The sequence below is a fragment of the Perca fluviatilis genome, chromosome 19 (genome assembly GCF_010015445.1).
Source record: "Perca fluviatilis chromosome 19, GENO_Pfluv_1.0, whole genome shotgun sequence".
Classification (NCBI taxonomy): Eukaryota; Metazoa; Chordata; class Actinopteri; order Perciformes; family Percidae; genus Perca; species Perca fluviatilis.
The window spans coordinates 13,648,839-13,671,665 of NC_053130.1; the positions used below are offsets into that span (position 1 = coordinate 13,648,839).

The 22,827-nt window shown below is 39.5% G+C and overlaps 1 protein-coding gene and 1 long non-coding RNA gene across 2 annotated transcripts; both read right to left on the reverse strand.

Annotated features, from left to right (window-relative positions):
- Positions 1–597: 597 nt before the first annotated feature.
- Positions 598–4,156, reverse strand: LOC120547577. Its single transcript, XR_005637082.1, has 3 exons — positions 3,892–4,156; positions 2,194–2,269; positions 598–671 (listed from the first exon to the last, which is right to left on the reverse strand). It is a non-coding gene; the product is annotated as an uncharacterized LOC120547577 (long non-coding RNA).
- Positions 4,157–13,788: 9,632 nt separating this feature from the next.
- Positions 13,789–20,497, reverse strand: ubac2 (UBA domain containing 2). Its single transcript, XM_039784535.1, has 10 exons — positions 20,302–20,497; positions 19,716–19,840; positions 18,831–18,950; positions 18,312–18,418; positions 17,526–17,649; positions 17,343–17,390; positions 17,036–17,144; positions 16,111–16,253; positions 15,802–15,948; positions 13,789–15,509 (listed from the first exon to the last, which is right to left on the reverse strand). Exons 1-10 carry the CDS (start codon positions 20,330–20,332, stop codon positions 15,402–15,404), a joined length of 1,062 nt encoding a protein of 353 aa, XP_039640469.1. The 5' UTR covers positions 20,333–20,497; the 3' UTR covers positions 13,789–15,401.
- Between the last annotated feature and the right edge of the window lie 2,330 nt (positions 20,498–22,827).

Sequence of the window (22,827 nt, forward strand, 5' to 3'; positions counted from 1 at the left end):
TATGGATCTGTGGAACTGTATAACATTGAGATGCATCCTTACAGTCGGTTAATCCACTCTGCAAATATTGTAAAGCCCATTCAAACACATCATCCTAGAGCAAATAAACATGATTTCTTTTAATTGGCAGAGGCGCATTCTGCTTTCCAGCGTGCAGTGTTCTTAAAAATCAATACTGTTGTATTGTATTATTCAGTGCACTGTTCCTGGTACCAAGCACTCCCATCACTACAGGCTACTTATTGTGAAAATTAATGCAGCATGCTATGCAAACATGACAAAGAAACGACTATTGATTTTTCCGTTTAGATTTTCCTCCTGAGGCATCTTGCAGTTTCGTGGTCGGGGTGCTGGTGCAAAGGCTTTTCACACGTTTCTGCAGACATGTCAGAACATGCACTGGCAAATATCTGTGTGTGTGTGTGTTGTGTGTGTGTGTGTGTGTGTGTGTGTGTGTGTGTGTGTGTGTGTGTGTGTGTGTGTGTGTGTGCGTGTGTGTGTGTATGTCAGTGGGAAAAAGATGTGTATTTGTCCTATTGGCCTGTATCTAGTGAGCACAGTGTGAATGGTAGATGTGCTTAAAAGTCTCGCACTTGCCTTGCTGTTGCTGACACGGCAATGTCCAGAGGCTGCCTGATTTCTCCAGTCAATCCAGTATCACTGTGCTGGAGCTGCCAGAGGAAGCAGAGAAAGGGAGTTACTTAAAGTATGAGAACAGGCAGACAGCAGACTTCCGCTCTTTCTTATTTCTTTTTATTTCATGAAATAACTACTTTGACGTAAAAGTGACCACTCCTTAAGCAAGGTAATAACAGTACAGTGATGATGAGACGGCACATAGAAACCCATATTCATCCTGAAATTTACAGTGAAGTGTAAGCAGGTGAGGTTTAGTGCCTTTAAATTTAAATGGAGAGAATTAGGTTTTCGTGTGATGAGAGTGATGTCTGAAAAACGTCATGAAAGAATCTACCAGAGAATTTTTTCTTTTTCTTTGACATGCCTCCTCAGACAGGTGATGAAACCTGACAAAAACCTGTTCTCCAGGTCAGGATTCACCTCGAAAACAGCCACAGATCATTGAAATGTTGAGTACAGCTGGAGGGCTTTGACCAAAAAAAAGTGCCTTTGCAATCAGTCGGTGCTCCCTCACGATTGATGATCTGTCTTCGGTCAACTGTTGCAGTAAAGAAAAAACTACTGAGGCTTCTATTATGGAAGTCAGGTTCACTACAGTCTCAAAGTGTGGATTTACATTGAGTAAATGTCTGTTCATGTAACAGCTCGCTTCAGGTAATTTACAAGATTGTTATGGCAGCGGGTTTTTAAAATATAGCTAAAATTCAAACATTCATCTCTACTCATCTTCAGCCTAAACTTGTGTTAATCTTTATCTAGCCTTACAGCTCCAGTCAGTATGCCAAAAATACATACAATAACACTCTCTATCTAGGAGGCAAACAACAATTAACTGGTGGGTTAAAGTGCAGACCATTGTATGATAGTACTAATATGGCTTTGGTTTATTCCTATTATTGCATATGACCTCTCTTCTCTGCCGCAGTTTTCCAGTCTAATCTTTGTTTCCTATCCAATGCAGAAAAAAACATCTCTGTAATCTTTAGATCAATCTGTGCTTAGAGTTCTGGCTTTAAACATCTGTATTTACACTGGGCAACAAAAGAAAGCTTATGACAGGGATGATTAAAGTCTAAACGATCATAACTATCATACTTTACTTTTAAAGACGACTTTTAAACCTCAAAAGATTCCATGTAATGTGAAACTCGTAACATAACACAACACAACACATCTGGTAACACAGTTACATATTGCACACATCCCAGAAGTACATGAGACATGTGGATTGTGCAACTGGGGGAAAAACAAACAAATTACAGTAGTTAGCTTTATTATTGTAAACTAGAAGTGCTCTATGCTCTGCAGTGTCACAGCTCTACTGTCATAGGAGTACTCAACATGCTGGTTGTAAACAATGCTTACAATCAACACTGTTTTGTGATTTTTTTGTTCTTGTTGACTCGTGGAATGACTGAACAAGATAGCATCTGGATGCCATTCTATCCTGGGAATTAGATAACTTATTCCAGTGAGTCAGCACACAGACAGAACCATTACCTACCATTACAGCTTGACATAACTTTGTTTGAAACAGCATTAAATTACATTTACCTGCTTAAATGGGCCATTAATGTCTGGATGGCAGTCCCAGAAGATGGAGAACCGGTATGAGAGAGCTGTTTTTTTTCTATGTAGGGCAGAGAGAGCAAAACCAAAGGCAGCACTCATGACTGAGGTGATGAGAGGAAAAAAGGGGAGGTACGTCAAAATTGGCACGATAAGTGATTTAACTCACAGGACAGAATAAAGATTCAATATGTATAATTTTTGGATTGGAGAGGAGAAACACAATGTTTTGTTTTTTTATGGAAATACAATGATTAACCCATATCCCTTTGAATGACTCCTGTTTGGATATTGTAAATATTAGAAGTGCCTTATTATACTCAAAATGTGTATTAAAATAAATAATATTTGTATACAATGTAATTTGTTTCCCCCCGAGGCCATGCAACTACATCACTATGTCCTCATGTCGAAGTAGCATGTTGAGAAATATGATTATGCTAGAAGTCTGGTACCCCCTCCAGCTCTAAACGTCACTCATTGTTGTCTTGGTTAATTTCATCATAATGTTTTATGCTATGTTATCTCCCTAAGTAGCCCTTCGGCAAAGGAGTTATTTTGCTGTGCTAAGTCGTCTACACATGCTCACTCTGGCAAACAGTGAAGTGAGGACACAACAGAATCAAAGGCATTGCTTTTTTTAAGAACAAATCACTTTAGGTAGGCTATCTGCTGAACATCTTTAAAAGATTTTGCTTGACATGATGTTAGTTTTAAAAGGAAAACCCCAATGTAATTGGAGGTTTGCATTGCAAAAATGCCAATAAACCCCCAATGTATTCTTTTTGCCACAGTGGTGATCAGAGTGTTGATTAATGCATGGTGCAAAGTCTATTGATGCTCTCTCTGTTTATAAAAGACAAAGTGGCATCATACAATTTGTATCCTGGAGCTGTCTCACCATTATCCCTTAATAATTAATAATTACATTTTTACAGCTGTCAAAGTGATTTTTGAAATATTAGACATTTTGACTTGTCAAAGTATGAAAAGCACAGGTGTGGTGAATGGCGGTAATGATTACTGTAAAATACACCTGGAGGTTGCATGCTTTGACTTCAACTTCTTTTGATGTAGGCTACACACAGCGTTTCTTGGTATCTAACGTTATAGGTTCACTTCTGCAATAAACCTAAAACATGTTAAGAAAAAGCGTTAATTAGATTTCAATCCCAAAGTCAAAGCAATTACCTCAAAATGACTTTAATTCAAAATAATGAGAAACTTTCTCAAAACACGTAATGACTGAGCTAGTATCTCAAAATAGTAGGCTATCTCAAAATAATGACAAACATTCTAAAAAAAATAGTTAATATCTCAAAATGACACAGACCTAGCATATTTTGAGAAGCTTCTCATTATTTTGAGATACTAATCTCATTATTTTTAGAAACTCTGATTATTTTGAGATACTGTACTCAAAATAATCAGACTTTCTATTATTTTGAGATACTAGCTACGTCATTATTTTGAAAAACTAGCTAAGTAGCTAGCTAAGTCATTATTTTGAAAAACCAAGTCCTTACTTTGAGAAATTAAATGATTATTTTGAGCTTTCTCATTATAATAATATTACAGTTGAAGCTCACAGCAATGGGCATTTAGCTTAAAGGCAGATTAACATTAGCTAAAAGTAGAACAAATATTTCATGGTGGGAACTGGGAACAGGACTTGCATGTTACCTTCAAGGACTTTGAACAAGTTGTGACACGTTTGGCTGGTTCATATCTGTCTCGCTGCTTTTGTTGTCTGGTAGTTGTCCTTCAACCTTCAACAAAACTTTGTCTTTTCTCTCGGAGGTACTGGTAGCAAACACCAAATCATGGCTAAAGTTAAACAGATAACGTTAGTCCCTGCACCTTGAGCCCTCTAACGTTAGAAGTTTTTGTTTTTTTGCCCTCTAGAGGTTACAAACGCATTTCAGTGCATTAACGTTACGTTTATGTAATGACAAGCTAAGCCTGCTGTAACCATAGTGTGTTTCTATGTAATGTAACAGCCCAGGCAGCTAATACGTTAGTTTACCCTTAGTGTTAGATATGAAACGTGTTTTATATATATGAGCTAACCTAGCTAGCTCACTTGCGAACCCAACCCTCTTTTTGAGTTACCTTCGGTCTGTTAAAAGTAGCTGGGTCAAGCAGCCACAGTATTCATGGAAGGACGGACCTAGCTATGCATTTTATACTCCTCCTCCCCTTGTCTCTTGTCTGCAATCAAATGAAGGCAAAAATTGCAACAACCCCTCCCCCCAAATAAATAAATAACAACCTGTGATTCTATGTCTGTGTTAACCTAGTTGTTTAGTCCTTAGCTGGTTTGGACGAAGACCCTTAAGTGGTCTTAATGGGTTAAGCAGTAAAATAGCTGTGTTTACTGTTTTTCTGTTTTTAAATCTTAAACTGTTTTTAAGGGGTCTGAAGTCTTAGTGTTAATATAAGGTAGTCCAGGTTTATCAAGTCTAGGTAGTGTTTTTTTTATTTATTTTTTACTAGATCGTTATCTGGATGGAGAAAACAGTGAAATCACTCTTCTGTTTTCACAAATATAAAAGTGGGTTTTAAACAGCCTTAAAGCTTTTATTATGATGACTAATACTACTAATACCTTTTACAACTATATGGTGCAAAATATCATTTCAGTGTTTATCTTAACCTCGGAATGCCAAGCTGCAAATTGGAGTCCAACTCAGCATCTTGTAAGGGAAATGTAATCTCCTTGGGGCTAAAGTCAGACCTGATACGCAAAAGACAATGGACTCTTTAGAGGAAACCCTTATTTTGCCATTCTATCCAACTAAGTGTCATTCACTCATGTCTCATAAACACACACACGTCGTGCTAAACAATGACTAACCGATCCTCCCCCCTACAATTTCCACCACCTTCTAAAATGCCATTAACACCTCTCCATCACCATGGCATCCAAAGCAAGAGTTTAATTTTAGTGATGTGGGTCACAGCAGGTCAACGAAACAAAGTGGCAGATACAAAAGCTGTCCTTTTTGACTCAACACCTGCATTGTACCACATCATCATCATCATCATCATCATCTTCATCATCATCACTTTCATGACTGCAACTCTGTGTGCAACTGCAAACTTGTGGCATTTGCAATAATTAGTGGTTTAGAATTCAATTGGATATTACTGTGACCATATGCCATACTTTCTCTGACAAATACAAAAAATACTCTCAGGTACTGAGAATCAAATCCAGTGCATCGACATCTTAACTGCTTTCTGAAATTCCAGTTCTGTAGACATATCATTTGTTTCTGGTACAGTATTTAAGTCGCTGAAACAAACACCACTATTAACTATCAAACCAGATTTCCTGTAATGTCAGTGTTGCTAAATGGGTTAGTTGTTAAGTTCCTCTGAAATCAGGCACTGGGAAGAATTTTCAAATGTACACCTCAGACTCCTCACCTCAATATACCCCTTTTAAACTGTACATTCAAAGGAAAGGAAAAATTTGGGCCAAGCCTTCCTATTGACATTTTAGCTTGAGTTGTTAAATGTTGCTTCATTTTTCTGTGTTTCTATCTACAATCTGAATATGTGAGAATGTGCTTGTCACAACCTGTACCATCAATCAATGTTGAGCATGCCAATACTTCAATACAAGCGGTTTATTTTTATCCTCAGATTTGACAGGTCACATAGTCACCCTCTGACTGGATAAAAGCTATGTTGCATGTAACGCTAGACAACCAAATTACCCTTCATTTTTAGATGAAAATATAATCTCTCTCTCTCTCTCTCTCTCTCTCTCTCTGTTTGTCTGCTGTATACCCACACATCCACACAAACATACTGAAACACATGGTTGATTCGGGACTGCTGTTCTGCCAGCCACATCATCACTCTCCTTCCCACCCTTGTCTCCATGGAGACAAGCTTCCAGAGCTGGCTGGTTCCAGACCGTTGTGAATCAGCACAGACTAAAAAGGGAAGGGGCGGGGGGGCTCTTTTGTGTTTAAACATGACTTAAAGAACACTGTGAGCTCTGTGTTATCTTCTCCCCAACACTGAGGTGATCAAAGCGTCCAACCATTCATGCACGCAGGTATGAAAAGGAGCCAGGAATGTTCTGATAAATGAAGTCTGTGTTTGAGATTGTGTGTCATCAGTGCATCCCCATGGTAAAGGTGCTAGCATCTTTCTGTGCATATAGTGCGCTGAATATTTCCACTTCTTTATCATTCATTCATCCATAACTGCAGGATATCATTTTGATCTGGTGGCTGTTCATTTTCAGGCACATAAAATCTAATTTCCCTTTTTTCTCATTCACTCAAACAGATGAGACAACATCATGAAATGCAACGAGTGAACATAGTTTTATTGTTGTTGTTGTTTTTGGCATGATTACCCTTTAGTAAAGCTTATTGCATGGTTTTGTAACAGTGTCAGGGACCAAGCAGTGAGCCCATGAGGAAAGCAGTTTTGATTGAAAAAGAGGGTTTTTTATTTACCCAAGAAAATGCAAAACAATATAAATCCAGAACTAGGCCTATAAAAGAGGTCAACAAAATATAACTATACTCTAAATAGCAACAACAAAACAGAATGTGAATTAAACAAACTGACCTAACTGAATGAGACACAAGGGGATATATATATATATATATATATATATATATATATACTAGCTTGGCCAAACCAAAGGGGGTGTGGCTGACGGCAATCAAAGCTCTAACCTGGGTACTTAACAGATATGACCTTTTTCACATCCCTACCAAATAAACTTGATCTGTTTTAATGACATCAAAGTAAATCCCTTGCTTGCATATGCTCTTTTCCTTTACCATGGGACCAAGGGCGGAAACGACTTTGGACATCTATTAAAGACAACAGAACATACAGTATATTAACCATGCTAGCAACATAGAATGACAATGTCGGTCTGTGGGTCGGTCAGACACTAAGTCTTTTGTTCACACTGAAATAGCTTGGCGACTGTTGGGTGGATTCCCATGAAATGTGGCACAATTTTGACATTCATGTTCCTGAATTTGCATCTAGTGCCATCATCAGGTCAAACATTTCATTTGTCCAATACTTTGGTTTATGACCACATCACCTGCAAAACTACTGCAAGCTACATGTGGTTCAGGCAGTCAATTTGGGTCTGCATGATGTTCTCCTCTTACCACAGCAGACAACATTAACTATTGTATGTGTAGTTCATTTGGAAGCAAGTGGTGACATTGATTGTGTCACCACTTGAAAATGCCTGGTTGAATGTTGTTGTTAATGTTGTCACTGTTCATATAGCATTTCAAAATTCTCCCCTGCACTCCAGCATCCACCTGTAGGGTCTGAGTCTATGTTCGCAGTGGGGGAACATATTATTATCACTCCCAAATCCCTGCCCATGATGAGCTTAGTCCTTGTGGGGAGTGACGACATCAGGACGTATACGGCAAATATGTACATATTCTACATTCAAATACTAATCTATCACGTGTGTTAGATGACTGAAATTTGTTGATTTTAGCCTTTAAACTGTAGCGTACTAACCATAACGTAATACAACAACCATTTCAAAAGAATTGAGAATTTCTAAGAAGAACAATGGGCATTCTGACCCCTTTAAAACCCCATGTATAGACCTACTGAATGCTGAAGTAGCTGATGTGCTCAGAGGCTGCAATGACTGGAATAGGATGGTGAGTCCATGCATTTTAGAAACAGGATGCCCAATTAGCACTACTTAAAAAGACTGATGGAGCACAAAAAACAGGTTGGGTAAAGTCATGAGTAGGCAGAGAGCAAAGGAGAGTGTAGAAAGAAGATGGGTCGGCTAAAAAATATCTTTCTCCCAGTTGTTGAGTCAAGGAAGCATCTTCCTGCTGTGTGTCAGCAGTGCAGACGGGCAGCTGGGAATCAGCTCCAAGCCTCGATGATAAATGCACTAACAGCTGGACCCTTTCACAGTCAGAACAATGTCGGAAGTATTTAGTGAAGTCGGTTTAAGACCGGATGTAATGGATCTGCTGAAGCGTGTTGTGTGTGTGTGTGTGTGTATGTGTGTAAAGTTCACTTAGAGGAGCAATGGAAGAGAAAGCTTTCATCGGCTTTACACCTTCACCTTAACTAGAAGTCTGAATGGGTACTCTGTGTTCATCACATTTATAGACACACTCACACACATACCCATGCATAAAAATAAACGCACCCGTGCATGAAGTATGCGTTCATGCCATACCTTGTGTGTACAATTACAGAGGAAGTGAACCTTAATAAAGGTCAGAGGACACAGAGATCCTTGGGAGTGAACTGAGTGCCATACATGGGTACAGAAAGAGCAACGTATAGTTTATGAAAGAGGAAGAGAGCAAAGAAGGATGTTTCCACTCCTGTCAACATTCTGCACAATCAAGTTTTACTGTGTGTCTGTGGTGTATCAGAGTACCAGAACAGGAAATGGAGTGAAAAGGAGGGACAGTGAAAGAGTGTTAAGGCCACATTAGCTCATCACTTTTCAGATGACACTTTGTTTGACACGGATACTATTTTTTTCCGATGAACTCTCCTCCAAAAAAAATTATTTTTGTGACTTGTGCATCACCTCAAATAAATCTCCTCCTGGTCACTTCAGCACAAAGGTGGTCATCACATTTTTTTCATAACATACAAATGGTGTTTATGTGGTCCCGATGGTGGAAGGACCACTATTCCTAAAGCTTTCATAATTTGTAGACACAAGGATGGGCATATGCTTGGGGTCGGTGAAGGGAGATGGTCAAGAGTGATGGCTGTTTACTTCACAGTAACGCTGATTAGAGACTTTGGACAGAGAGCGCTTTTTTCGCTTTTTTTTTTTTGGAAATGCCAGGGTTGCAAATGACTGTTTTCCAAATGAGCATCCTATGGCATTGTGGGTTTCTTATAGTTGGTCTCAGGCAGCTCTAGGCACAGATCTAGTGATAGATGTCAACAAGCAAAAGGAAAGGTAAAAAAGAAAAACAAGTTGCCCATCCACAACCTGTTATCATTGCTGAAAGATGAAAAACAGGTTGAAAAAAACCCACAAATCCTAAAGTGAACCCAGCCAAGCCCTGATGATTAAAGAAGATTGCTCTCCTTTTGACGTAACCGAAAGCAAGCACAGACTAAACAGACCACAAGTGGCATACAGGAGCCAGCACACAATGGAAGTGAAATGCCAAACGGCTGAATGGCCTAAGGACAGGAACATTGTTTTGGCCCATTAACTATAAAGTTCCTCTGAAAATGACTAGGTGAAAACATCAGTGGCCTTTGCCGCTCGCTCTCTGCCCTGAGAACGGGATGCAAACATTCACACATGTGCTGCACAGTGGACTCACGCACACACAAGTGGACACATGTGGGCAGACAAACATGCAAGCGCACACACACACACACACACACACACATACGTACATAAATAAATTATGTCGTCATCTCAAAGCACACTAGCTTCAATATTATTACCATATCAGTGGGAGGCATTTGTTCTGAATTATTCTCATGTCGAACATGCAATGTCATAGTGAGAAAATCATTCAACTGTTTTGGTATTTCTGCCAACCACTAAAACCGGGTCGGCAATACCTAGACGTGTTTCTACAGAAGGCAATCCCTGAGGACACTCCCCTGGCTGCTAATGTTTTTTTTTTAAGCATTAGTGTGGGCCTACAGGAAGCATACAAATGATCACACAGAAACATGATGAGAGCAGGAGGAAGGCTGTAATACGTAGGTCCCCATGGCAACCACACAAAACGGCATGCACTCACCATGGCAACAGAGCTGGCGAGGGAATATACCAGAGACAGGGTTGGAGCTGGTGCTGGCCTCTGGCTGTTTGAAGTGATACATGCAAGCCAGCAGCACAGCATCAGCAAGTAGGACACTCACACTGAAACATCAACACAAACATGTTACTTCTGTGAATAAATACTGGTACTGGACATGGTACTGATTTCAAAACATTGAAAATGATTCTACAGTGGACCTTAAAGCTACGTTAATCAATATTTTTTATGTTAACAGTGGATCATGTTTGGTGAAAAAAGTCACTTGTGGAGACAAACCCACAGAGAACTAACACCTAACTCTGGAGTTCCCTTTTTAGAAACATTTCAGTTTTTTTCTTTACTATTGTGGTTCATTCTCAGAGTTAACCGTGTTACTTCTTTGCAAAAAAAAAAAGCTCTAAAAACCCACTGTATAGCTACTACCTTCCCAGCTCCAAACGGTAGACAGACAAAATTAGCAACTTGCTGGCAAACAGTGAAGCAGTGAGCAGCTAAAGAGACAGATATTTGTCTCAGGATTCAGGGGAACAGAGCTTAGGAGAGGGAACGTTGGAACGTGTCAGACATGTTTCCATGTCAGCTGTTGTTTACCATAACTCCGTACATGATAATGTCAGTGTTGTTTTAAGATCTTGTTCCACCCTTGGCAAGCCAATTCATTGTGCTTTAAAGGAGTAGTTCAACATTTTATGAAACAGGCTCAATCGCTCTCTGGCGGAGAGTTAGATGAGAAGAGCGATACCACTGTCACATTTGTCTGTTAAATATGAATCCACAGCCATCAGCTGGTTAGCTTAGCTTAGCATAAAGACTTGAAACAGGAGGAAACGGTTAGCCCAGCTGTGTCGGAGAGTATCGAAATCTGCATGTACCTCTAAAGCCCACCAATTAGCACGTTATATATTGTATGTTTAATCCGTAGAAAAACGACAATTAGCTGTTTCACGGTGGGTTGTGTGCCACACTATTTCTTGGTTGGGAGCGGTTTCTATCTGACTTCAGGTCACGAGCCAATAGTCCCAATAAACAGTCGGGTTTTGTACAGTTTAATCAAACAAGATAGAGCGTGTTAATAAGTGAGTTTCGAGGTGCTGGTAGGTAGGTGGATTCTGTTACCCTAACAGAGCCAGGCTGGTTGACGGTTTCCCCCTATGTTTCCAAACTGGCTGCTGGCGGAACTTTGTTTTTAACAGACACAGATGAGAGTGGTACAGTATCAATCTTCTCATTAACTCTCAGCAAAAAGGGGAGTGTATTTCCCAAAATGTTAAACCATCCCTTTAAGCTTTAAGCTAACATTCTTCTCCTAAACCCGTTTTAATTAGCCTAATTAACCCTAAATAAAGTCAAAAACTCAAACTTTTCCTCAAAAGAACAGAAGTGCAGAAGCAGAAACACACACAGACACCCCCTCTGTTCCTATGCAGTAGAGGTACAGTACATACAGTGGTTTATAGGGCCACAGACGGCTTACTGAAATGACAAATAGCCGGACACAACTGCTGCTTCACGGCCACAGCTGTACTGTAAACGAAAATGGTTTCCCCGCCAGACAAGGAGAAACCCCCAGAACATACTGTACATCATCATTCCGTTACTGTTGCTGATGATCCTGGTAAAACACAGGCAAAAAAAATGTGACTTGCACCTACGATACCAAGACACATCCCGTGTGTGTGTAAACATACTTGGCAATAAAGCTTTTCTGATTCTGATTCTGAAATGGAACTACATTTCCACACAGCGGTTTAAATATAAAGACATGCTTGCTCACACATAAAGTCAAAATCAGACTTCACTTATGTACAACCATCATGATAGATAATTTAACCTAATTTTCGACATTAAATATGACTAAAACGACCTCCCAACGCTCAAAAAAAAAGAAATCAAAATCATTACCTCCAAACAAGGCGTGATTAATGCTTCACATTAAGTGGGCATTTCACAAAAGAATCTCCCTAATGAGGTTGGCTGTCAGTAAAGTATTTTTTCTTTCATCAGTGCCTTTAATTAAACACTGTAACACAAAGAGACACACAGATATTAATCACTCTGGTTTAAGCTGCTTTTCAATTCAGCAGCCATTAAAAGTTGCACTGCTTGACTGGGTTCAGCGTCAGCTGAGGCTGAATGGGAATGTGTCACTGTGAACTCTGGAGACCTTTGAGTAAAATAAAAACATGTCTCTTGAGAGTCTATGGGAGTTCAGACGTGATTTCAAGTGCAACATATGCAAGATGAAAAACATAGGCTGCTCAAACTATTTTTGTGCTTTGTGTTTCAGGGAATAGTTGGCAAACCATATGCTTTTGGAATTCTTTGGCTTGAAGATGTGCATAATTTCTCTACATTAATATTCAGCCACCCCGGAGCGAGACGGCTGGAGCTGTCTGCTCTGTGGAATAATGGCAGCGGGTGGGTGTGGCAGAGGGCTAACCTCACTCAATGTCTCCATCTAGTGGCGAAAGGAAACTTAACATTAACAACAACAGCGCAATCATGGTCATGTTGTATTAAAAGGTATTTCTCAAATCTCTTATAGCACGGTTGGACTTTTTTTTTATCTTGTATTGTCTAATGGTGTTTTATAGGCTGAACAATTTATACTTTCCACTGGGATAATGCCTTTAAATGCCCATCAGCCACAAAGCAAATCTTGGTCAATATAATTATCTTTGCTGTAATATCTACTGACTTTTCCTGAAATACACACATTAGTGTGGAGCTTTCCTTTAGCCCCTAGAGAAATTACAAATATTATTCCATGCAATGTTCAGGAAAGATAGGTGTTGTAATAATAAACTGAGGAATATTTCTACAGTGGGTATCTGAATTCCAATTAAAAGCCTAAAAAACAACGCCCTTGGAAAGACACTGAGAAAAGGCAAACTAAGACTAAAGCATAAGCATAATGGTCCTGTTGTATGTACACTGGTTTCTGCCTGACAGATCTCAGGTAGTCTTGGAGACAACAGACCACTCAAAAGAAAGTGGAAGAATACATCGGTAAAACAGCGGCAGCTGCTTTGGAGTTTAGGGGAAATTGCTGGAAAATACTGTTCTCTAGCACAGTGGTTCCAATTATTTTTTTGGCTTATGACAGCTTAAACTAAGATATCTATTTGTGAGGTTCATATGTCTCTCAGATGTTAGCAGTCTTCCCCCATCAATAACTTCTCAAATTGATCAATATGAACACTTGTTAGAGGCATTAAATGACAGAACTATCTTAACATTTCACCCCCAGTAACAACTGCCATTAATGTAATGCTATTAACCTGAGTCAATGGGATTTATTTTCAAAAACTGTACTAAACAAGTTTTCAATTTTTTTCTCCCTTTTAATTTTCCTTACATTGCTCGTGTTGTAATATAACATTTTCTCTTGATACAAATGAACCCATGTTTTATCACAAGAGTGCCATCATGTGTTAACAACTAGTATCACCACAGCACAGTGATTCACTGTAAACGGATTATTGTCTTAAAGCTAGAATTTCACTCAAATTAGAAAGTTGTATTTTTAAACGTTTTTAAATAATAGCATAAAATGTGTTAATTATTATATCTGGCATTGGCTGGATGGGAAAAATGTAGAGAATAATCTTCCAGCCCAACAGATGTTTGCATTTCTTCCTCCACTTTGAATATTAGAAGTTGGGGATGGTGGTACCAGAATAAAGAAATACTCATTATTAGCATGAATGGTATTAGACTGTGATTAGTAAAACACTGTAGACTGTTTGTCATTTAAGTACGTGCTTGTCATGATGAGTACCTTCTATGCGTTTCAAGTTGATTTATTCCACAGATCAAATATGATTCATTACAGTTCATCAGAAAGTTGTCCATGCAACAACTCCCTCATCACACCCATAGGTTATTATATCACTCTAAGAAATACATACACACAATGACAGACTCATCTCAGTGGTCATATATTATCAATATTATTACTCACAAAATATAAAACTAGCATCTGTCTTTGACATCAATACATAGTGGCTGCAATGTTACTTCTCTTGCACAAAATGTTTGCATGTTTATATACATAAAGTAGTTACTATGCAGTGCATAGTCTCCATACATGTATCTTGTTATGATATTGTATAATAAATATCATCTGTCTTTTAGGACTTGCTATGATCCAGACACATGTGCTGGCAAAGAAAAGACTAACTTAATTAGGACTGAATAAATAAAACCTTGAAGAGTGTGTTAATGAAATGACAAAACATGACCTCCTCCTCGAATGCTACTGTGCATGTGTGTATGGGCACTCATGTCTGTAAATGTGATTATGTCATTAACAGAAAAAGGCGCCTCATAGACCCTGAGATAGCTGTCTGTCACCAACAATACTCGTAGAGCTACCAACGGAAGAAACGTTGCTCCTACAGTAGCGGTCAGTCACTAACTGCTTTGCTAAAACACCTCAAGCAGGAAAGAGCTGAAGCCTGCTACTTCCATGAAACACTGCCAACATAAAGAAATAACTGTGTAATAAAATCATGGTAAAGTAGGTTATATTGTTCATGGAAATTATACATTCTGAAGTTGTAATCTTGACCTCTGCAACTTCTTGTGGAGTTAAACATAAACCGCTAGCAGGTGCTGCATTCCTAATTTCACTCCTATTGTCTCGGTAAAAAAAAAAAGAATCAAAATTCAAAAATAATACCCATGAGCAGATGGCTTAAAATCTAAGTCCTTTACTCTCTACTTATGAAAACCTGACAGATGACATAATGTTCTCTGATCCATTGTCTCAAAAACCTTGTGCCCCTTTTTCTTCATCCGTTTTCCTTGTCATACTTATCATCTGAAACCAGTTATGAGGGTCTAAGATGCTGGTTACGTAGTAGCCATTATGGAAGTAGAGCAGCAGTGCATGACAGTGTTTTTTTTTTTTACAGCTATAAGTTGGTATCCCTGTGGAGAGGGAGGGTGGGATCTTAGCTGATGTGTGTGCTTCAGCATCAGGTCTGTTTTAAAAGAAATAACCCACTTTATATTTCCTCCACTGCACTGAAGACCCCGGTTTGGTTTCTATATATTTTCGATAGGGAACCCCTTGGAGTTAGAGGTCTATGTCGTCTGCCTTAAGCAACGACATGTTTCACACCATGACGGCCATCAGAAAGCTATGACGCAAATGTCTTCCACTTTGTGCTTCACACCTCTTCATTAATCAGCCTGCTATCGGGCTCAGCTCAGGTTGAGGCCGCCTGACAACCGCTCCAGCAAGCAGTGACACAGACTTCACATTATCTGTACAAATTCTCCATCATTAACTGTCTTTCATTTTCTATCCATTTTGCTTGTTGTTACTCCTTCTGTTTTCTCTGTCTCTGTCCTCATCCACCTCTGTTTTTCTCACTGAGCTCTCTCTCTCTCTCAGTGTTGCAAGAGGAAGTTGGTTGCCATGTTGATGTCGTTGTTTGAAGCTCTGAGGGCCTCGAGGGCATCAGTCCTAGAAAAGCCCATTTCCACCAACAGTGCAACCTGAGGGACAAAAAGAAAAGGAAAAACGTCAGCTTAGACAGAAAAGAAGCAGCAGATAAATCATCACTTGGGACTATATTTTTAAAAGGGTGCCCTGCACAAACTAAGTTGTAGGAGGGCAAGATAATCAAGTTTTGTTGAACAAGAGTTACTGTAGCATTCTGTCGGTCTATGAAGATTTTGAGTCATCCAGGTCATAAAATATGTGAAATATTATATAGAAATTACACAAACAAATACGACCAGTGAAAAATGCATTGAAAAGAACAGGTTCACAGAGGTGAATACCAACCTGCTCCTCTGCGACAGGAGAGTTGTCCAATAGAGGTGGCTGTGTGGATGGCTGTGGCTGAGCCTGGGGGCGGGCCTGCATCGGGGGCCGGTTCTGTCCTCTTTGTCTGAGGGAGGGGAACAACCTGGTCCACTGTAACAACCCAGACTACACGCACGCACGCACGCACGCACGCACGCACGCACACAGACAGACACACACACACAAACACACACACACAAACACTTCTTTGTAAATATGTAGCTATTGTAAACTGCAAATACTGATGCTGGCAGTGATTAAGTTCTGACAGCGTGTGTGTCCCTCTACCTGTGGCTGTTGTCTAGTGTTCCTCGTGGACTCGTTGTATTGGGCCAGCAGCAGCTGCTGATCGAGTATGTCCATCCTTTGCTGCCTTTGGATGTCAAGAGTGGCACCCATCCCCAGGGGCGTCTCACTGCTCGGTTGGGAGCCTTGATGACCACAGATGTTAACAACACATTAGTAACAGGTAGACAAAAAAAACACAGCCCTGTGTGAAAGTTGTGTTGTCAATTGTCAAAGTGTAACAAAGGGTGACAAAGACAAATTCTGTTTTTAAAAAGGATCCTCCAGAGTTGGTGACCGGTATCAAGATATGCATCTATTGTTTGTGAACACCATCTTTTGGGCGTAGAAACATAGCAGTAACCAGCAGTTGTTTTTTTTCACTTTGAGTGGCATATATAAACTTGGGAAAACGAGTCTTGCTTACAGCTTTAGTGCTTTAACTTTTTGATATTAATGAATGCTAATTAAGGCTAGCAGCTCCTCACAACTCTCTCTGTATTTCTCACTATGGCTATGTTCAGAAGCTTGTGTCGTCCGGCGACTTTCCCACGCAGAAACTAGAGCAAAGATAATGACCTCTTCTGAAGAGTCCGTCATGTTTTTTTAATCCTCCGTGTCCTCCTTGGCTAAGTGGCAACTGCGTAGGAGGAGGGGGGGGGCAAAAGGCCTGTAGCATGTGGACGCGGCAACAGTTTTGTTGTCATTACTTTGAATTCCTCATGGGGGCGACAGAAACTACGCACTATAGCTTTAATCCTAATTTTAAGTATAACAAACATTAGTTTTACTTGTCCTCAAGTTTTCTTTAGTATTAAGGATAATTAATAAATATGTAAGACAATTTAGCATACATCAATATTGTAAATCATTCTAGATTAGGATTTGCACTGGATTTGTGTATGTGCTTATTAACGGATGGACTCACTTGAGAAGAGTGGCTCCAGAATATAACGCCCAATACAAGACACCCAGGCGGGTACAAAGAGGAGCTTCTGCAACCAGAGAACATTGGAGTGGTAGAGTCCACCGGAGATCTGAAAAAGACATTAATAAAAATAAAAAAAAGATATATCATATTAAAGTCCCTAGCCAAACCTGTATTAAGCAATATTACAATGACTTAAATTACTTGAAATACGTGAAATGATAGCTCACAACCTACAGCAAATTAACACCAAAACCAGTACAATTCCTGGATACACAGTAGTAACAAGAAGAATTTGGCTACTCACCAGTCCACTGAGTGCAAGGAGCCACATGAAGGGACCAGAAGTCAACAGCTGCACAACAGAAGGACGAAAAAGACAATCAAGATCACACTAGTCGGAAAGTGAGTGCTTTCAAGAATTCATGAACAGTAAAAGAGAAAGAAAAATAAAAACATACATCCCCACACAGGCAGAACATGGGCTTACCTGCAAGCCTACTATGTAGACCAGAGACTTGTTGGTGATGTCGATGTGGCCCAGAACCTGGGTGACGGGCATCCTGGGGATCAACCGGTAGAAAGGCACAAATAGAGAGAAGACTGGAGCGAGCCTGTGAGAGGAGAAAGGGAAAAGTAAAGGATGGAGAAGACAGAAAATGAGACACAGACAGAATTTAAACAAAAATATCTGCATTTCAAACTTGAATTTTAAACATGACAGTGTAATGTATTGGATTTTATTATGTGTGGCTTAATAATCACTGAATATTGAACTTTTCACCAGACATTGGCATGGAAAAATATATTCAGCAGTACTGGTAATGTTTCAGGAAATCCAGGAAAGACAATGTTAGGTTTTTGGAACTGGTTACTTTCTCTTAATAACAACAACTTATTATTTCACTGAGTTTGTCAAGCCATTTTTATTTCCCTGTTTTTGTGGAGGTGGATTTTATGCAGCTGTCACAGTCCACCACCATCTAAATACCGTATACCCAAATATAGTGCAGGCAGGGGATTAGGAAATGAAAATGAGGGATACTGCCCAAGGCTTACATGGTGATACATGGTGAAAAATGAAGATTTTCCACTTAAGTGACACATGATTTGAACATTGCTTTCACACAACATTAACCTTACTACCAGACAAATTATATTTTAATTGTAGGATCGTCAGTGTCCATAAAAGTGATTTAAAAAAAAGCTTTTCAAAGATCCAGCACATGCATTAGTGAAGCGTATTGTGTACTGTGGCTACTAAACAGCTACTCACAGTCCTGCAGGCAGTTCCTCCACCTCATAGTCAAAGAGAAACTGGAAAGCCTGGGCCAGCAGGAAGTCCATCAGCGCAGAGAGACACCAAGTGCCCAAAAGGAAGGACTAGAATTAAGAAGAGCATCATATATGATGATTAGAACAATACTAGAAAACAAAAGTCTTGTCCCTGTCTTCAAACATTTCCACAAACACAAACAAACACAAAGTCAGTGTAAAATGTAGTTACACAGCAAGTTAGTGAGAAGTTGATGTCCTCTTCCCTAAAAGACGATACAGAGGTGAAGCTAATATTGATTCTGATCGATGATCGTATTTATAATATAATCCTGTTACAAAAGATCTTAACATTTTGCTTTTGTTTATGAAAGTAACTTGGTTTGTGAAATGGCAATTCATCACATTAATTCCATCCATTCTAGATTTTGGGAGAATCTAGTTCAGCTAAGAATATCAGCAAGTTGATTAAATTTGTATCCATCTATGTATCCCTCTATCAATGGCTTTTGGTACTTACGGCAAACTTCCTGGTGCCAAACCTCCTCTCAAAGACTCGAAAGTTGTAAATGAGCAGGCTGCTACAGAAGGAGTCCTTCACATCTAGACAGACCAGCCTGCCACACAACAACCTCCAGACCTATACAAGCACGAAGGAGAGCACATTTTTACACAGGGGAGGGGGTAGGGGAAGATGGACGACATTGTGTAATGATGCCTTTTCTGAATAACACAGCATATATATATATCAGACCCACCATAAAGCACTACATTTAAAAAATGTTTTTAAACTGTTTGACAAAATAATATGAAGTCAAGGTCCACTTAGTAGCTTTTTCAGAGGTTTCAACTGCATCTCATGGTCTTCATCGGCGAATGGAAGTGGCTCAACAGGTGGTTGTATATGGTGCTAAGTGTTATCCCTGTCTTTGTTGTCAGATTTGAATGGGTTTGATCTTTCTCCAGCCATACACTGCCTTCTGGTCCATGACCTTTGACTCCTTCCCCAGTTGATGCTGCCACCAGTTTTGGTTATCTCACAAACAGCTGATATTGTCAGTTTCTTGTGTTCCTTCAGCCTCTTGTCCAGGGTCCTTGCAGTCTCACCGATGTAGTTCACACTACAACGCACTGATTTTTTTTTTCTGGTATCGTGCAATCGAAGTTTCTTGTTTGTTTTTGTTTTTTTAAAGAATTGTTTCTTGTTGGACTGGGTCTATGCCAAAGTGAATCCTGGGGGTTTCAAAAACTCTTTGTCCTGATGATGTTTAATGTATATTTGTCTATTAAAAACAAGCCAATAGAAGAGTGTGGCACCCAGAGACACATACACACCATACTGGGTGTTTGTTTTTAGTCCCTCACCTCTGTGTCTCACTCACTAACCCACATACTGGAGACATACCTGATGCTGCTGTGTGACAGCCTGCAGGTTGTATACGAACAGTTCTTGGTACTGTGGCAGCAGGGTGAGCATCACAGTCAGCCCATTGAGAACCAGCAGGAGGCCTTTAGACAGGGGAGCCTTGTCTGTGCAGAACATACACACAACACATTTACAACGGGACAGTGACACTGTCGCCTTCTTTAGCGAGCAGCGTTGCATGGTACGGTTTATAAGGCAAATGTTTTGTTGATGGAAGAGAGAGAAGCGGCTAATGGGGGCAGGGGAGACACACAGTAACGTAATACAAATGCAGCTGGCTATTTAGCTATTCAAAAGATGACATGTTCACAAATTCGTTTAGTTTTAACGCACACCTTAGCTGAACCAACCGACTTAGCTACAGTTAAATGGAAAAGCCTTAATTAACTAAACGCAGCTGTAATAGCTGATGGATACTATCTCGAATAAATAAATTACAGCGCAATAATACCTAGTCGGTAGACTAAGCTAGCTAGCTAGCTGTCACCGTTGGAACTGACAGGAGAAGCGGTGAGAACACTGCCACAGTCCGGCTGTCGTTTAAAGGCGGATCCGGGATACTTACAAAGGCCCCGAGAGCCAGTGGAGGTGAACATTGTGTCCAGATGAGTTAACGAAATCCAGACGAAGACCGTTAATCGCAAAGCAACAGAAAACTAACACAAAAACATCAAAATAAAGTTGGAGGAAGGACCCATGGTGTGACTGTGAGGAGAAGAGACAGAGGAAAGGGGATCTCCTACAGAAGCCCGACAAGCCCAAAAAGTGTTCATTCGCAGTCCGCTGACATTAGAATGAAACTGACCCGTCGAGGGCGCTGTTGCTCCGCGTTGAAAACGAGATAAGGCTCCCTAGATATTTTACTGATAACCTTATCTAAACAACTCATTCCCATTAAGGTCTTTAACACTGAGGGAATAACAGAGAATTAGAAATATCGATACTTAATAATAATAATAATAATAATAATAATAATAATAATTATTATTATTATTATTATTGCTGTATGATCAAATGCTGAAGAAATGCAACTAAATAAAAAACTATTTCCACCTAATTTATATAATGTTTTTTTTGCAAATGAAAGTACTTAGTAATATAATAGACAAAAAATAATGAATAAGATAAAAAAAGGAAAAGTTATTTGTTTCTGCAGTGATAAATTTCTACTACTACTACTACTACTACTACTACTACTACTACTAATAATAATAATAATAACTATGTATTATACAAAACAAACTATACAAAAAATAAAATGAAATCTAAATAAAACAAGTAACATTAAAAAAGAAATAGATAACAGTGCAGACTGCACCTTGGCCCATTAAAAAAGAAAACCCCTCTTTCTCTAGCTCTTTTAAATGCAGCACTTACACAGTTCAGCATATTTGCTGAAGTTGATCTACTTGCATGATTTTTGCAATTGCCACATGATTGAATGCACTTATTGTAAATTAATTTGGATAAAAGCATCAGCTAAATAAATTTAATTTATTATACTATTAATACTACTACTACTACTACTACTACTACTACTACTGCTACTACTACTGCTACTTCTACTACTACTACTACTACTACTACTACTACTACTACTACTACTACTAATAATAATAATAATAATAATTTATTTTCAAAGCAAAGCATAGAACTAAACAAGCAAGCAAACAAAAAATAAAATATAAATGAATAGAATGAGTCAAAGGAAAAATAATAAAACATACATATAAGAAATGAAAAGAAAACCCTAAAAAGAAAATGTAGAGTAAAAAAATAAACCATGGGAGAGGTGAAGAGAGTACAGTACAGTTTTTTAGATGGTTGTTTTTGGGCTTATCCACCTTTAATTTGACAGGACAGCTAGGTGAGAAAGGGGAGAGAGAGGGGGAAGACATGCATGAAATTGTCACAGGTCAGATTTGAACCCTGGACTTCTGCGTCGAAGCATAAACCTCTCAATACACGTGCGCTTGCTCTATCCACTGAGCCAACCTCAGCCACGCAAGAGAGTGCGCTATTTTAAGAAACCCTGTAAACATGTTTTATGACCAAGCATGGTCCCTGAACACTACATCACAGTGCATCCACACAGCAGTGAGAGCAGGGTCATCTCCATCTATACACACTTTCTCTGCGTAGTGACCACTAAGAGGTCAGTATCCACAGGTCGGACAAAGGACAGTCTCCTTACCCACGATGCCATCCTGCTGTTATCTGATTCCCCTCAGACAAGGTAGTACCAGGTCCTGAAGCACTGGTCTAATAATGTTTGATCTTTGTCATTTATGACCATTTGCTCAGTATGTAATATATGTTTATTGGATATGCATAGAAGCAGCAGACAGGGAGTGCTTCATGTCTTGAAGCCATGTGGTCAGCTTTCTGACAGAGGTAACAGTGTTAATTATCCTTGGGGCCTTGAGCAGGATGTGGCTGCACAAAGTCCAGATTAATGGCTTTTTCATATGTTCCTCTTGGCCTTATGCACACAGTGTCATATCTTGTCAAGGTCCAGACTTCCTTTGCAGAGTCCCTGCTTTGTCTTACACTACCGGCTGCCAGTTTTTCTTCACATCAAACCGTATGTATACCTTCATGCCTGGCTGTGATTGCTCCTGAGCCAATTGATCCAATACTTATGTTACGTCCAAGTACATTTGAAAAGATATGGTGAACAGCTGTCTAATAGTGTTGCATTTCCCCATCATCCACAAATGCAGTATGCGTGTTAGTTCCCATTGGTTAGTTCCCACCCATTAAGTCTATTTGGCTGCTTGTGGTCAGATGTGACTGCAAAGCAGAGCTCAGGAACAGCTTGCTAATTGTGTTTCAGACCTTCTCTGTCACTGATGTAGGAGTGAGGTCTAAAAAGGTTGCTTTGCCCCTGTTCTCAATCAAAGATAATCAGATTAAACAGTGCAGAGATGTGCAAATGTGTGTATGTGTGTGTGTGTGTGTGTGTGTGCTTACCAATAAAGAGACTCCAGATTTGGAGACAGCCTTGACTCCTGCTGTTTGCTTTGTTCATTAAGAGGAGATGAGCAGATGGTTTGCTGGTCTGTTGTGCAGTACACACAAGCGGACACAC